This window comes from Bidens hawaiensis, unplaced genomic scaffold (assembly GCF_021521415.1).
Source record: "Bidens hawaiensis isolate Kalapana, Puna unplaced genomic scaffold, B.hawaiensis_p1.1 tig00008077_1, whole genome shotgun sequence".
Classification (NCBI taxonomy): domain Eukaryota; kingdom Viridiplantae; phylum Streptophyta; class Magnoliopsida; order Asterales; family Asteraceae; genus Bidens; species Bidens hawaiensis.
In genome coordinates, this window is record NW_027491570.1 from 1,181,126 (window position 1) to 1,198,579 (window position 17,454).

Here is a 17,454-nt window from a genome sequence, read left to right on the forward strand (position 1 = left end):
GATACCCAAGTTCGACCATCGGAGGCAGAGATAACCTGAATTGACCCATTAAGGTATAAACGAATGTATGAAGATAACGTTTTTTAATTCTCTCTGACATGGAATGAGCAAAGTGAAGAAGCAAACTAATGGTACACAAACTTCTTTGAAACAAATTATTGAAGATTATACAAACTAATGCTCATGTATATCTGACCCGTTTAGATTGTTAGACACCATATATAGCATGATCGTTCTCACCTTTTGCCCAGTCTCATCCTATAGATAGTTACACTTTTGCTCACCCTGAAAGTGTACAGGGGATATCAGTCTATCAGGTAAATGATAATACCATGTTTATTTTGTTTTTATTTTATTCCTTTTACATTTTTAGTATTTCAAATCATTCTTTAATGTATTTTTGAAAATAATTGTTGAACAACTTAGTAGAAAAGATCATATCATCAACCATTTGAGAGTGTACCTGGAGCTTGCTTCATGCATCATGAAATAAGTATGGTTGGATCGACCGAGGTAAAAGTCTTCAATTCAACTATCCATTTCATGATTATAATAATATCAGTTTGAAAATGAATGTCACCTAGGTAACTTTGTTACGGGTTAGGTTGACTATAGACACTTCTTTTCATTTTTTATATTCATAATTTGATTTGGGGCATTGCCCTATTCTGAACATTGTAGCCTCATACAAATGAGAACGCAAAAAAGAGAAAAGAAGAGTTTAAAATAAGGTAATTTTCGTCAACTCTTTATTTATTTACTTAATAAGAATATTGTAGAACAGCTCACGATGCAAGAGCAAAAAATGTATGGATGTAGGCTTTGGTATTGTAATTGTAAAATTAAATATGAAAGGGTTAATATGAGAATGGCAGTAGCTGTGGTTGCTTTTGTGTGTTGTGATTATGACAGTTGTGCAAACGCACATGAAGTGAAATAATTATGTCATGCCCAGCAATATTCATTCGTCATATTCAAATCGACCGCGCCTGCCCCCCGCAACGCAGGGGGTCAAATTACTAGTTTGTTATTATAGACGAGTGTCCGCGCGATGCAGCGGGAAATACATGCCTTAATAATCACGTAAGACTGTAAGAGATTTTTGGGTGCTCATCGTTCCATTTGAAACCGTGGATTAAGAATTCTTATTTTAAACTCAATTTAGTAGCGAGGTACAAATGAAATCGAAATCTAACAATTGTTAATGGTTTGTTTCTGTTGGATTTTAATTTTCAACGGTTTGGTTTCAGTTTTCGATGACAAAAAACGGCTTGGCTCACTGCTTAGTTTAAAATCATTAAAACCGAACCACAAACGTCTATACTTAAGATGTTATTTTTTTAACTGAAAACAAACTATGACAATATCATACTCAAATTAAAGAGAATTAAATGCTCGTTTTATGGTGCAATTTTTTTAAAAAAAATATTAACGTATGAAAAAGTTATGACCGTTTAAAAATCGTGGGGGAATTTGGGTTAAAAGTGAAATTATAAATAATATATAGTTAAAAGATTGGGGATCAAAGTTGTAACTATTCTTTAAATTTCCAAATGTTAATTAAAGTTAAGGGTGCAAGGTTGTATATAATTTGAAAAAATATGAAAGAAACGTTAAATTTAGTGTTAAATTGACTATTATACCCCTATTTAAGGTTGTACTATGTGTTTGAAAAATCGTAAATTACTTAAAATTAAGTGTCTTAATTTGTCCATGAATGGTGCATTATATATAGTATATTATTATTATTATTATTATTAAAAATGAGAAAATTCTCTCAATAGCCTTTTGCCTTTCTAAGAGAGAGAAAGTGTGTTTTAGCCTAAATCTTCTAATATTCTCAAAACAAGTCCACAAAATTTAGACCGAGATGACATATTGGAAAAAAAAAGATCTGACCAGATTTCTAAACCAATAGTATTTTGACACGTGTAAAGATTTCTGAAAATCCGACCAAATTTTTGAAATTATTGAAGGACCCGTCCACATTTCTCACTAAATCTTCTTATCAAAAGCAGTATTCCCAGACGGTTTTTTAATGTTTCCTACCTGATCCCTACAAATTCTAAAAACATAAAAAAATGTGCCTTTAAATTCCGTTTTCCAAGATGCATTTGAGATTAATTGGTACCAAGGAGATAATGTTTTGGTTTTATTCTTATAAGTTGAAATCTCGTCCACACCGACAAGATTAATTTTTAATCTGTCCACACCGACAAGATTTAAGTTAATTCCATCCACACGGACATGTTCGTCCATTGAATATAATTTTTATTATTTTTCATGTTTGTATATAATTTCCTTCATCTTCTTCCTCCATCCATTCATCCATTGAAAGTCAGTACCCTAAATTATTATTTTTAACATGTATTTAGATTAATAACTCGAATTTCAAATAAATAAGTTGACTATAATTTATATAATTTTGGAATTCGCTATAATGTGGGTCGTTATTTTCGAAACAACAAATTTTATAGTTTATAACTTCTTTTAATATGTTGACTGAAAATTAATTTTGGTAATTCCATAAATGATGTTACGTATTATTAAGTATTCAATTATTTGAATTGAAATTCTACTATTTATGCTTAATTAAAATTGTTGCTAAAGTTAATAGGTTTTACAAAAATAAGCATTTCCGTATTTACTATATAACAAACATTCATTGATGTTTTATGCGCATTGACAACAATCTTCTGCATTTTAGTTTTTACATTGTAAGTTTCTAATCCAATAATCATATGATTTATATTGAAACGAAGTTGTTTCATCATTTTATTGTTAACAGTATTCAATGGAGGTTCAAAGCTATAAAATGTTAAATGAAATTGATGTTCTCAAAACATCTCCATCCACAATTAAGGTCAGAGTTTTGAGAGTTTAGTCCACCAAGGATAACAAACATGCTAACAAGGACTTCTTGATTGAGATGGTGCTCATGGATGAATTTGTAAGTACCTAAGTATTTTAAATTTTTTCTTTGTCTATAATAATTAATATTGGTTTTCCTATTTAATTGCACATGTTTCTTATGATTATATTTTTATTCAATTACAGGAAAATCGAATGCAAGCTACGGTTTTTAAACCAAACATTTTTCGTTTCAAAAGTTTTTTAACTGAAAACACCACTCTGATAATTATGAATCCTGGCGTTGGTTTAAATGGTTCGAACTACAAGGTCTTTTGTTGACCTAATGGTTGGCTAATATGATAACAACATGTTTATTTCTTCTTATGGTTTTTTGTTGTTAGGTGTATAGTAACTTTTTCTAACTATGATATTCTAATATGAAGACGGTATAAATGTTTAATTTATAGTGAGGTGTCTTGTTTATTTGTTTTTTCACCCGTGTGTAACACGGGTTACTAACCTAGTTTAATGAATAAAGCATTACATCTGATTCCTTTTTACACTATCCACAATAAGGCATTCTTAGGGGGAGTTTTTACAAATCATCATTTTTTTTCTTATTGTGGGTATAGTTTTTAGGAGTCATTTTTCAATCATGTTCTTCCACAATTACTAGAAAAATGTTTTATGTAGGTGGTGCGCCAAGGGGGGGGGGGGGGTGTTAGTGTAAAATATGATGATGATGTGTTAATGTTTTTAAGTGTGTTTCGAATTCCTTAGATCATCACCAATGGAAGGTATTTTTGGATGCCTACATGGCATTTGTTTCCAAAAAACACCCTCTTTCACCTCCTTTATCTCTCTCTCTCTCTCATCCATCTTTCTCACAAACACATTTCTTATCCATTCTTCACCAAGAATCTCCCTACACCATCTCTCCTTCACATCACCGTGAGTTTTAGGTGTTTTTAAATAATTGTGTTTTTATGATATGCCAGTTGTGTAGACATGTTTTTTTGATGCTTTTGAAAGTCCTTATTTTAGATGTTCTTATATGAAGTCAAACTAAGAAATTAAAAAATAAATCAAGAAAATTAAAGTGACAGCTAATAAATTACATGATCTGATGAAAACTTGTATTATTATTTATCGCGAAAAGTAAGAAAAATCTTTCTGTTTCAAATACAAACAAAGTGGAAGATTCGACCTTTTCTTTAACCTTCTTTTATGTTCCCGATGGTCTATATATGGATCCATCATTGGAGTAATTTGTTTCTTATCATAGCAAAAAACAAACCATAAATTTCAATTGTAGATATATAGCTAAACCACACCATTGGCTATTCGCTCAGTCGGTTTGTACAAATTTGCTTTGAACAAATTAAGGTAAATGAAAATGCTTTTTTTGTTAATATTGCCGGCCTAGTATAGTTGCAATCTTTTGTTGCACTAGTTTCGGGCTTTAAGTCCATCCATTAGTGTGGTTATAGCCTTTTCTTATATGTAGGTTTACAGCCATGCTTTTGTACACCATACAGTTGCCTTTTTTCGCTCAGAGCATTAGCAACAAGTCGAGAACCTTTGTCTCACTAACATGCTACTAGATTTCAAAAGCAGCCTTCTCTCGCATACATAGTATTCAAGGCTCCTCTATTCCTTAGATAAACCAGGAGATCCTCATTCACTTCATCAATTCCTGAATATTGAACTGGTTGAGGTCCCATAATGTGGTTGGCCAACAGACCTATTATGGGATCCAATGCGGTACTTCCGGTTGTAAAGTTATGGTGTGTCATCACTTTGGTCTTTAGCGTTTACTAGATCTACAGTTTTTGCTAAATTTTGCTTTAGACACCAATAGACCAGTTTTCATTTCTTATATTCTCCTTTTGAAATTTTTTCACGTTATCATGTTTTAAATCTAACATTTGGACATCTGCGGTTCGTTCAAAGATGGAGAACACTGGTGTTGGTTGTTAAGTACTTGGTAACACAAAGATTTTCACATTGCCATACAAACTCCGTAATTTAAAATCCAGTTTCTGTTTAGATCTTGAACCACACTGGTTTTCTTTTTCTAAATCTTATAGCATTCGATGTTCTAAGATTATATTTTTCAAATTACAATGACTGAACGTACTTTTACCATCCAAAAATTTGAGTTTCTTGTAAACGATACAATCACGACTTTGAGCAGTTAATGAACAATGATAAGTGTATAGATTCATGAGGGAGATCTTTTTAAAGGTGTATGAACAAGCTAAGCATATAGTAGAATGATGCGGTGGGGGCAAAAATAACAGTAGCAAAAGTGGAAAAATGCCAAAAATCAGTAACAAAAGATAGAAAAATGTTACCAACAAGTAAGATTTAAAGTTGTATGGCAATGCAAAAGTGTACTCAAAACAAGTTTAGTTTCAGTACTACCATAAAAACAAACATTTATAAATTTAAATAACCAAAAGTATAAAATATAACAAACTTAAACCCAACAAAACAGCCAAAATAATCTCATAGAAATCCAAATTAACCATAGATAGTGCTTCTTGTCTCAAAATCTAACAAACAAACAGTTGATCCGACTCATGAAAGGTAAAAAAGAAGATAAATTACTGTGAAACACCAAGCCATTTGGTGAAGACATCAAACTCAGCATAATCACTATCAGAAATCATAGTCTTGTACCATGACTTGCTAGCAGCCTTAATTTTAGCAGATTCCTCCTGTTTAATAAACAATTTCACATTAAGCTTATTAACAAATGTTAAGTTGGCACAAAAACTCAAATTCAGCTCATTTGGAGCCACATCTCTCAAGCTCAGGCTAGAATTGTTTGTTGTTTATAAACACTTATTTATAATTTATACATATATTTCAATTTCAATTGTAAGATTTATACATAACAAGATATATGTTATTTAGTTACTTTTATCGTATATTCATAACTAACATACACACACTATTAAAAAAATTCTTAAAACTAGCTTTGGCTTGCCGCTCGCAAGCCAACCGGTGCTCAGCCTGTTTATTAAACTAGCGTGTTCAAGGTCAGAGCTCTATCGAGCTTTTTTAGGTTGAAATACGAGTTCATTTTTACTCTCAAGCTCAGGGCCATTCAACAAATGAGCTTATTTTTAAGCTTGCTCATTAAACAAGCTTACAGCTCAAGTTCATTTTAGGTCAACTCGATTTGAGCTTTTAGGGAGCTCATCTTGTGCTGCCCTAGAGCTCAAGCTCAACTCATATCAAGAGTAGCTTGGCTCGTTTACACCCAAAAGACAACCAAACCAAAAACAAATGTAATGAAACAAGAATAATATAAATCACTAATATATAAAAACACCGAATCAAATATACCTTAGAAATCGGCTTCCTCTTGCTGTCAAGCTTCTCCTTCTTAGCCTTCTTCCTCTGCTCTTCAGCAAGAATGGCCATCCTCTTCGCAGTCTTCGCGTAAGGATTCAACCTCAACATGGTGTTCAGATTCTTCAAAGGATTCTTCTTCATTGGAGCCCTCTTAAACTCATCCTTCTTCGGCTTCACAACCGACTGCACCTCATCAGAATTAATAATCCTAGCCAAATCAGCATTCTCCATCTTAGCCCTAGGCAACACATACCCCTTCTTCTTCTCACTAACCTTATCAAATGATCCGTAAATCGAATCCAACTTCTCAAATGCCGATTTTGTCCAAATAATAAACCTTCCTAAATGACCACCAGGAGCCAACTTCAACAGATTCAGCCTCTCAACATTCGCAATCTCAACTCCAGGTATGTTCCTAAACGCTTTCACAAGCTTCGCACCTTCAGTACCGTACACAATCAACGGTCCTTTCCGAGAGATATACCTCCTGTTCCTCATCTTCCCTTTTCCTGGACGAATGCCAATCGAATCCTTCGCCTTTTCTGCATCAGGATACGCCCCGATCTGCTTCAAAACATTAATTGCGTTCTGGGTTTTCTCCACACCTTCAGCTGAATCACTAACAACCAATGGCAGCTCCGGAACAGACTCAATCCGGTGCCCACGTGCCATAACAAGAGACGGAACAGCTGAAGCAGCAATAGCCGAAACGACAGCATATCGTTTCTGGTTAACGTTAATCCTCCTATGCCACCTGCGCCAGATCCTGGTTGGTGCAAACATACGTCCTCCACGACACATATTTCCAAACGCACCTAGTAAAAAATAATACAAAACAACACTTTAGTATTCATTTTAAGAATATGTATGTAAAAATATAATAAGTTAAAAACCCATCTATTAGAGTGTTCCTATGCGAAAAACATTTTTTAATTTATATTCTTTAGCATAAGAGTATATTCATGTAAGCAACTGATTATATCTTTTTCATAAACATACAAAGTTAATTCTTATTGTTTACATCGATATATTTAACAATTAATCAACCAGTTGTGTCAATAATAATGAGTGATAAGCAAACCATTAATTAACAACATACAATCCAAATAAACCGAAAACCGAATTAACCAAAAACCGGTTATCGCTTTGTACCCTTGGTTGACCAAAACTAACCAAATCATTCAACTTATCATATATTTCATAACATTTTATACCTGCATTTGATGTATTTCAGGTTTTATAATTACTTTCGTGTATTTATACATCCACTTCATGTATTTCATAAGAAAATAAGCAATTTCCAAAGCATAAAAATAAAGCTTTTCAAAACAACTTATTTTCTGCTTATCTCCAAAAAACAAATAAACAATTTCTAAAAGCTTAGCCAAACAGGCCCTATAATAACAATATTTTAACAAAATGTAAATAAATATAAAAAAAATAAAAAGGTTAAAAAACAATAGCTTTTGCAAATTGCTTATTTGCTAGCAAATAATCAACTTCCAAATGACATATTTGCTCAATTTGTAAAAACCTGGCCAAAACCTCTCTACGAGAATAATAATAATAATAATAACAATTACCTTGTCCTGCACGGTGAGTACCGCCACCTGGGACACGAGGAATACGTGAGACAGCACGGCCGGTTCCCCAAGACTCAGCAGAGGTCTGGTGGCCGGCTTTGCGGGAGACAGCGTAGGGTTGGCGTGAGTTTTTGGAGATGTTGGAGTGGACGAAGTTCACGATGTCCGGACGGATGGAGGCTTTCATCACGGCCGGAAGAGGGATGCCGGTGGAGTCGGTGGCCATGTCGGACTCCAGAGCTTGGACGGTCACGAGAGGTCTGGCGGCTGCTGCCATTTCTTCTTCTTCTTCTAGGGTTTTGGGCAAAGACAAAGAGAGCTAGGTTATTTTAGTGGGGGTTCATATAGTGTATGTGTATGGGCTGTGAGTTATGATAATGGGTTTCATGTGTTTGGGCCTCTCTTTTTCTTTCATTTGCTGTTAAGTGTTAACTAAGGCTCGTTTTATTAAGCCTAAAAATGGTTATAACTTGTAACACCAATGTTTTAAAAAGCTCTATTTTACTTGTACCGGATTAGGCTAAAAAATGGTATAACCGGTTGAACCGGATTATAACGTAAGGTTCAACCGGTTGAATAGTTTACCTTATAAACAAAAAATAACCCAAAACTAAATGATTCCTATAACATAAAATAATTCAAAAGTTAATCCATAATAAAAAAATAATGCAAAAACACTCAATTTTAAAAAAAAAATAGTCCTAAAGTTTACACATTTGAATGTTGGTTGTTGGGTTAAAAGTAATTTTGAAAAAATATGGGCCGCAAATATCAAAAATTTCTCGGACTTATAACCGGTTTAAGGTAAAAACCGGTATTTTAGACCAAAACCGCCGATACGATGTTCTAGCAAACCGGTCAAAAATACCGGAACCAAAATACCGGTTTAACTGGTTCAACCGGCCAGTTTGAACCGGTTTTTAAAACACTAACAGTAATTTAGCGGTGATATTAACTGGTGTTTTAAAAACCAGTTATACTGGATTTTGAACAGTTAACCGGTATTTAGAGCCCGGTATTTTTGAACAGTAAGCTAGAGTATCGTACCGCTGGTTTTTTTTAAATGCTGGTTTAAATCGGCATTAAACCCAATAGATTGTTGATACTATTTGCGACCCGCACTTTTAAAAAGTGACTTTTAACCTAGAAGATAAAACTGAAACGAGTAAACGAGTAAACAATGTCATAAAGTCATTGCATACTTTTACATTATCGTAACTTTGTTTGAAAATCAAGTGATTTTGTACTATTTTTTATTATGGACTAGGTTAGAACCCGTTGCACACGGGTTGGTCAAAAATATAATAAAACAAAATAAAAAAACATATATATAGATAAGTAGATAAATAATGTGTTCATATTATATAGACAATTATCTACCCTCTATAATAAAGGAAACCTCAATAGGACAGCTGTCCCCTCCTCAATCAACCAGAATTTTATTTTCCCGACTACCAATTTTTTCATGAGTTATTCAGGTTTTTTTTCGCTATTTCTTTAATTTCTAATTTCTATATCTACTTCGACACAGATTATCATCTTCACAATTTATTTTCTCAATCTTCACAATTCCTTTTCTACGACTACACCTCCAGCCAAAACCTTAATAATGATATAGGGCATTCTAACGTGCGGTATCGGCTATTTGATGGGTGTTAATCGAGATCATTTGGACAACCGGGTGTTAATTGGATGGGTGTTAATCGACTGTGTGAAGAATCGTTGACTCAACAATCGTACTTAATGGATTCTTTTCACTTACTCGATTGTAGCCTTGTGTTTATTGAATCAAGATGTGTGTACACCAGGTGATTTAACCTTCAATTTTGTGCCTCTTTTCCAACCCACGATTTAGGGTTTTCTTGTGCAGCCATCTTATTGTGGTTTTTTTTATCTTATCTAATTAAAAGTTAACTTTTGATAAAGTTTAATCTGCATGTGTAGCTGGTAATTCAAAGTTTATTTTTGTTAATTGGATTTTACACCATTCTTTCGTTATGTTAAAAATACCATACCTGAACGATTAGCAAGATATTGAATAATATACTTATTTATGTGTTGCAAATCAAATATGTGTATCTTTTTGTGTAAGTTTTGATATATATTAGATACATGACATGATGTGGGGGTAGGGGTGTTCTTCGGGTTTCGGGTTTTTCGGGTCGGGTTCTTCGAGTTTCAAAGTTTTAAATCTTGACCCGAAACACAACCCAAATCTCTCACAGGTTTTTCGGGTTCGGGTTTTTTTGGGTTGGGTTAATCGGGTTTCGAGTATATTAGAAAACAAAACAAAAAACAAAAAAAATTTAAAAACTACAATGCTAAAACTAAAATAACATAGTATTATTTGCTCGTAAGCAAATAATCAAATAATAAATCAACATAACAACTAACTCGAACCATAATCGCTTTCAATCGGGCATGATTTAGTTGTTCGATTACGGTTGCTATTAGTAATAAACGGAAAACATAAATTAACAACAAACAATCGATCTATAATAGCCGTAATGACAACAATCGATTATGACTAGATTTTGATAACTTTAGTGGATAAGACTACGCATATTATACCAAAATATATATTTAATTTCAAAACTAAAAGTTTGTTCGGGTTATTCGAGTTGACCCGAAACTTATAAATCGAACCCGAGAACCAACCCGAATTACTTCGGTTCGGGTTCAGATTAGTCTTTTCTCGGATTCGGTTTTTTAGGTCGGGTTAGTTCGGGTTCGGGTACGTGTTTTCTCAGGTTGGGTTTCGGGTTCGGGTAAAAGTGACAGCCCTATGTAAGGGTATGATAAATGTATTCAATAATAAAGATATTCTCCTTTCTTATTTTAACTAAACAGGCTAGATGCGAGAAAATGGGCAGTTTGATAAACGAGTCGGTTTGAATTTAAACAGTTTGTTCAAATGGTTTCACTTTTATATGAAGACACAATTATATTATATCGGTATCAAATTGTTTATGATCGGGTACGGTTCGGGATCAAAACCGGTTTCTTAACCTGATTTTAATCGGTTTGGGGTTCGGGTTTACAATGTTTTTTTTTTTCGATTGGCCGGTTTCGGTTCGGTAAACTGCCTATAATCGATTTTAACCCGATTCAGTTTCGGTTTGTTTTTCGAGTCGTTTCGGTTATAGAAATGTTTTTGTCCATCTCTACAGTATAACTATGTATTTAATTTTATTATTATTATTTCAATTCAACATGTATTTTAATTATTGTAATAAGTTGCTGAATACATGTTTTCTTCCATGTTTTCTTTTGTAGAGCTTAATAAGTCTAAACCGATTTATGATCGGGTACGGTTTGGGATCAAAACCGGTTTTTTAACATGATTTTGATCAGTTTGGGTTCGGGTTTACAATGTTTTTTTTTTCGATTGGCCAGTTTCGGTTCGGTAAACTGCCTATAATCGATTTCAACCCGATTCAGTTTTGGTTTGTTTTTCGAGTGGTTTTGGTTATAGAAATGCTTTTGTCCATCTCTACAGTATAACTATGTATTTATTTTATTATTATTATTTCAATTCAACGTGTATTTTAATTATTGTAATAAGTTACTGAATACATGTTTTCTTCCATGTTTTCTTTTGTAGAGCTTAATAAGTCCAACCTATTTATGATCGGATACGGTTCGGGATCAAAACCTGTTTCTTCACCTGATTTTGATCGGTATGGGGTTCAGGTTTACAAGGTTTTTTTTCGATTAGCCGGTTTCGGTTCGGTAAACTGCCTATAATCGATTTCAACCCGATTCAGTTTCGATTTGTTTTTCGAGTCGTTTCGGTTATAGAAATGCTTTTGTCCATCTCTACGGTATAACTATGTATTTATTTTTATTATTATTATTTCAATTCAACATGTATTTTAATTATTGTAATAAGTTACTAAATACATGTTTTCTTCCATGTTTTCTTTTGTAGAGCTTAATAAGTCTAAACCGATTTATGATCAGGTACGGTTCGGGATCAAAACATGTTTCTTAGCCTGATTTTGATCGGTTTGGGGTTCGGGTTTACAATAATTTTTTTTCGATTGGCCGGTTTCGGTTCGGTAAACTGCCTATAATCAATTTCAACCTGATTCAGTTTCGGTTTGTTTTTCGAGCCGTTTCGGTTATAGAAATGCTTTTGTCCATCTCTACAGTATAACTATGTATTTATTTTTATTATTATTATTTCAATTCAACGTGTATTTTAATTATTGTAATAAGTTACTGAATACATGTTTTCTTCCATGTTTTATTTTGTAGAGCTTAATAAGTCTAAACCGATTTATGATCGAGTACGGTTCGGGATCAAAACCTGTTTCTTAACCTGATTTTGATCGGTTTGGGGTTCGGGTTTACAATGTTTTTTTTTTCGATTGGCCGGTTTTGGTTCGGTAAACTGCCTATAATCGATTTCAACCCCGATTCAGTTTCGGTTTGTTTTTCGAGACGTTTCGGTTATAGAAATGCTTTTGTCCATCTCTACAGTATAACTATGTATTTATTATTATTATTATTATTATTATTATTATTATTATTATTATTATTTCTATTCAACATGTATTTTAATTATTGTAATAAGTTACTGAATACATGTTTTCTTCCATGTTTTCTTTTGTAGAGCTTAATAAGTCTAAACCGATTTATGATCGGGTGCGGTTCGGGATCAAAACTTGTTTCTTAACCTGATTTTGATCGGTTTGGGGTTCGGGTTTACAATGTTTTTTTTTATTGGCCGGTTTCGGTTCGGTAAACTGCCTATAATTGATTTCAACCCGATTCAATTTCGATTTGTTTTTCGAGTCGTTTCGGTTATAGAAATGCTTTTGTCCATCTCTACAGTATAACTATGTATTTATTATTATTATTATTATTTCAATTCAACATGTATTTTAATTATTGTAATAAGTTGTTGAATACATCTTTTCCCTTTTTTAAGGTTTTTTTTTCCATCCATAATCTATCTATTTAAATAATTTCTCAATCCATGCTCTGTTTTTTTTTTAAAAAAATTGGCACCCCATGTGCTACAAAAACGGTTTAATTTTAATTTTCAGATTATATTTTTTTGATTGAAACATAATTTAAATTCAAATTCATTTGAAGATAAAACATGTGATTATTTTGTTATCATTTTTAATTGAAACACGTCTGATTTTGAATTGAAACACGTGTGATTTTTTTTCTTATCATCATCTAACTCCTTTTTTTTCTCATTTGAGGTTATACTTCCCTTTATTCAGGGAACTGTTACGCTACTATATAACAAAGGATGCAGGAATACACTTGCATTATACTTTCTTGTGTATGTTAATATCAACCAACATGTCAACATCCAGCAATGAAAATCAGCTCTTTGGCAATACCAGGTAAATTTTATGAAATCATTTATATTAAAATACTAACTGTTGCTATGTAAACTGATTTCTTATTTTGTTCACAGCAAAACAAAGGAAGATGATATTGTGATTACCATGCTCAACAAACTTGATGTCTCAACAATTGTTTTCAATGTCAAGGTCCGTATTATTCGGTTGTGGAAAAATATGAGCTACAATGTAGAGGGTGAAGTTTTTACCGTTGAAATGGTTTTAGTGGACGAACAGGTAATCTAATGTGTATTGGTTAAACATATATTTTAAGATTCGCTATATATTTTAATTAAATTTTATACTTTTGTTTAAATTGTAGGGAAATAAGATGCTGGGTAGCATCATTAACGAATATTGGCTTAAATTTAAAACCTTGATTGAACTTAACTCTACTATCTTAATTACTAAGGCGTCTCTTACTGAAAATCGTGCTACCAACAAGTTTATGGGGAATCCAATGAAGAAAAGTTGGGTTCTCCGTTGGTAGAATTCATTCGGTATCTCCGGCACTTGGTGAATCGTATTTTCTAAGAATTCTACAAAACTAAGTAAAAGGTCCAACTTCATTCGAGGACATCCACACTGTAAAGGGTGTAGTATTCCCTACATTTAGAGATGCATGCTATGAGCGTGGCCTATTAGATGAAGATATGGAGTATATTGAAGCAATTAAAGAAGCAAGTAATTCTGGTTCCGGTGGTTATCTAAGAAATTTATTTGCTATGATGTTAACATCTCACTGTATATCTAGACCAGATTTTGTTTGGGAAAAAAGTTGGGAAATTTTGTCAGATGGTATTCTTTATAATCAGCAACGTGCTTTAAAGTCTACAGGTTAGTTAAGTTTATTAAACAGTTAAATTTCTTTACAATTTTATATAAAAGGATATATAGATAGATGTAACACTAAAGTTGAAATTTTCTGTTTTTGTTCTACAGATTTATCACTTACCGAAGACCAAATAAAGAACTTGACATTGTATGAGATTGAAAAGCTCTTACTTTGGAATGGTACAACACTATGAAACTTTGAAACCATGCCTTTCCCTGATGAGCATTCAGTATCTACCTCTAACAATCTTTTGATCTACGAAGAGCATAATTATGAACCGCAAGATTTTCAAAACGAGTATGATAATCTTTCTGTTTCATTGACTGAAGAACAAAGATGTATATTCCTTGAAATCACAAAAGCAGTTGAAATAAATAAAGGAGGTGTTTTTTTTTGTGAATGGATACGGTGGAACTGGTAAAACGTTTCTATGGAATGCAAGCATAAGATCCAAAGGTCAGATTGTGTTAAATGTTGCCTCTAGCGGAATTGCATCTTTGTTATTGACAGGAGGTAGGACAACACACTCTAGATTTCATATTCCGATAAACCTAAATGAAGACTCTACATGCACTATAAAGTCAGGCACGGATGATGCTCAACTTGTAAGTGAAACCAGATTAATAATATGGGATGAGGCACCAATGGTTCATAAACATGCATTTGAAGCACTAGATAGGACTTATAAAGACGTATTGAAATGTAATGCATTGCCGTTTGGTGGCAAAGTAATTGTTTTTGGAGGTGATTTCAGGCAAATTTTACCAGTTGTTCAACACGGAAGCAGACAAGACATAGTTAATTCTTCTTTAAGCTCGTCCTACTTATGGTCAGAATGCAAAGTCCTAAGACTAACTAAAAACATGAGGTTGAATGTAATAGGTGATTCATCTAATATGGAACAAACCAAGTTGTTTGCTCAATAGTTGTTGGATTTAGGTGAAGGAAAAGTTGGTGGAACCAATGATGGGGAAGCAAGTATTGAAATTCCTGATGATCTTCTCATTAAAGCTTCATTGGATCATGTTTCTGATCTTATTAACTTTGTCTTCCCTTCTATTCTATCAAATTATAGGGAATCGAATTTTTTTGAAGACAGAGCACTACTTGCACCTACTAATGAAGTTGTTCAAGAGATCAATGATCGGCTGCTATCGATTTTTCCAGGTAATGAAAAGGAATATCTAAGTTCAGATAGTATATGCCATGAGGAGTATCTTAATGAAAATTTCGATGAATCATTGTACTCACCTGATATTCTAAACGGGCTAAAAATATCTGGTATGCCGAATCATAAATTGGTCCTTAAGGTTGGGGTTCCAGTTATGCTCTTAAGAAATCTTGATAAAAAAGGTGGGTTATGTAATGGAACTAGACTTCAAGTAATGTCAACAGGAAATCATGTTATAAAAGCTAAAATAATATCTGGAACTAACATTGGGGAGCCAATTTATATACATAGAACGTCACTCACACCTGCTGATAAAAAAATTCCTTTTAAGTTTCAACGAAGACAATTTCCATTGGCTGTATGTTTTGCAATGACGATAAATAAGAGTCAACGACAGTCGCTAACTAGAGTGGGCTTGTATTTGAAGGAGCCTGTTTTTTCGCATGGTCAACTATATGTATCATTATCTCGAGTTAAAAGCAGAGATGGACTTAAACTGTTAATCATTGACAAGAACGGTAATGTTACCAATACAACTACAAATGTGGTATACAAGGAGGTATTTATGGATTTGTGAAATATATTTACCTTTGTTTAATGCACTTTTATTTGTGTATTGACTTTAGTTTGCATTTTATTTTATGGAACATTGTAGTCGATATTTTGGTTTGCATTTTATTTTAATTTGCTGTGAGGTATGTAGATTTAACTTTTGGGATAGGCCTAATCATGATTTTGTTAATAATATTGAAATCTAATGATAAGCGTATAAGATTGGTTATTCTGGTATGTGGTTATTATGGGAAATGGTTTTTTGGGATAACATCCTTTGATATGCTGTTTAGTTTTTGGAGTTATGGGTTGATAATGAGATTTTAAGGTTTATAGAGTGAGGTGGCAAAAATTCTGATTATGATCATAAAATTGGGTTGTCTCCGGCTCTTATTTTTCCATAAGGCTGATTTGTTGTTTAGTGGGATGTGTACCGTGTATGGTTTGTTTGTAGGTTGTTGACTATTGACAAAATGGTTTGTGTGCACTAGAATAATCTTATAATATGTTATAAGTTGTTTATTGGAGGAATTGGGAAGCGTAAATGTTCATTGTAGCTTTTCATTTCACATGTATTTTCATATCAAAACGAGTTATGAATTGTATAAAAAGAGCTTTTCATTTCACATTTATTTTTTTTGAAACTTTTATTCAAATTTAGTTTATCATACCCGTGTATCACACGGGTCACTAACCTAGTACTACTTTAAGTAAACATATAAATTACAATTCTCTAAATATTTCCTTAACGTTGGTTTATTGTAATCGCAACATATGTATCGGAAAATTTTAATGTATATAAATTAAATTTCAATAAAACTAATCAAATGCATCAGACAAATTTAAGACTACTTTAAAAAAGTTTAATTTGTCTTTATTTTTAAGTATCGCATTATTGTAAAGTTATAAAAATAATTTTAAATGTTTTCGTGAATAACCCGCTTACAACTTGATTGAAAACCATTATAATATGAGAAATCTTCATAGAACAGTAACAAACTTTTATATATTGTGCCAGTTTAGTTACTCTAACTTTTTTAATCTCAATTAGGTTACTCACAAACTTTTTGTATATAAATTACGTTACTCACTAACGTTTTTGTTTCATTTAGATCACTAAATTTTCATTTATGTACTAATCAAAAAAATTTTTTTTTACAGTTTTTGTAGCTTATTATGCTAACATGGCATTTTAATTTACATTATTATTATGTTTTTTTTGGTTTATTATATAATTTGACTAAATATATTAGATGACTTTCATATTGTTTTTGGAATTTTAGTTATACGCATGTACTTTAAAACTTAAATGATTAAAAAATAATAATTGTATGAAATTTCTGAAAATTGATTTTCTTTAATAAAAAAAATTGAATACTGGTGCTTTTTAGAAAAGAAACTAATTTTTTTTGAAATTATAATAATTAAAAAAATGTTTTTTATTATATTTTAAAATTTACTTATTAACAAAATTAATGTCACTCATTTTAATTCCCTATTATCAGTCCACGTCATCATTTTTCTTAAAACGAAAATATTCCGGTATTCATAATAACCTACCTAAATTGTAAAAAGAAAAAAAACTTAGATGAGTAGATAAATGAAACTTGAGTGGTCTAAACGAGACAAAAAAAGTTTGTGAGTAATCTAATTAAGAAAAAAAAAGTTTGAGTAACCAAATTGGTACAATCATGAAAGTTGGTTATTATTCTATAAATTTGCCCCATT

At 32.3% G+C, this 17,454-nt stretch overlaps 1 protein-coding gene across 1 annotated transcript; it reads right to left on the reverse strand.

The window, feature by feature from the left end:
* Nucleotides 1–5,341: 5,341 nt before the first annotated feature.
* LOC143636882 (large ribosomal subunit protein uL4) lies at nt 5,342–8,128 on the reverse strand. The gene is made up of 3 exons (XM_077104367.1): nt 7,803–8,128; nt 6,211–7,034; nt 5,342–5,576 (listed from the first exon to the last, which is right to left on the reverse strand). The coding sequence occupies exons 1-3, from the start codon at nt 8,077–8,079 to the stop codon at nt 5,463–5,465; spliced, it is 1,215 nt and encodes a 404-aa protein (XP_076960482.1). The 5' UTR covers nt 8,080–8,128; the 3' UTR covers nt 5,342–5,462.
* Between the last annotated feature and the right edge of the window lie 9,326 nt (nt 8,129–17,454).

Bases quoted from the DNA above. Each gene is read 5' to 3' on its own strand.
- LOC143636882 (XM_077104367.1), bottom strand. From the start codon at position 8,079: ATGGCAGCAGCCGCCAGACCTCTCGTGACCGTCCAAGCTCTGGAGTCC. The intron at 7,035-7,802 runs GTAATTGTTATT...ATTTTTTACTAG, and splicing joins TACTCACCGTGCAGGACAAG to GTGCGTTTGGAAATATGTGT. The intron at 5,577-6,210 runs GTATATTTGATT...TTTATTAAACAG, and splicing joins AGAGGAAGCCGATTTCTAAG to GAGGAATCTGCTAAAATTAA.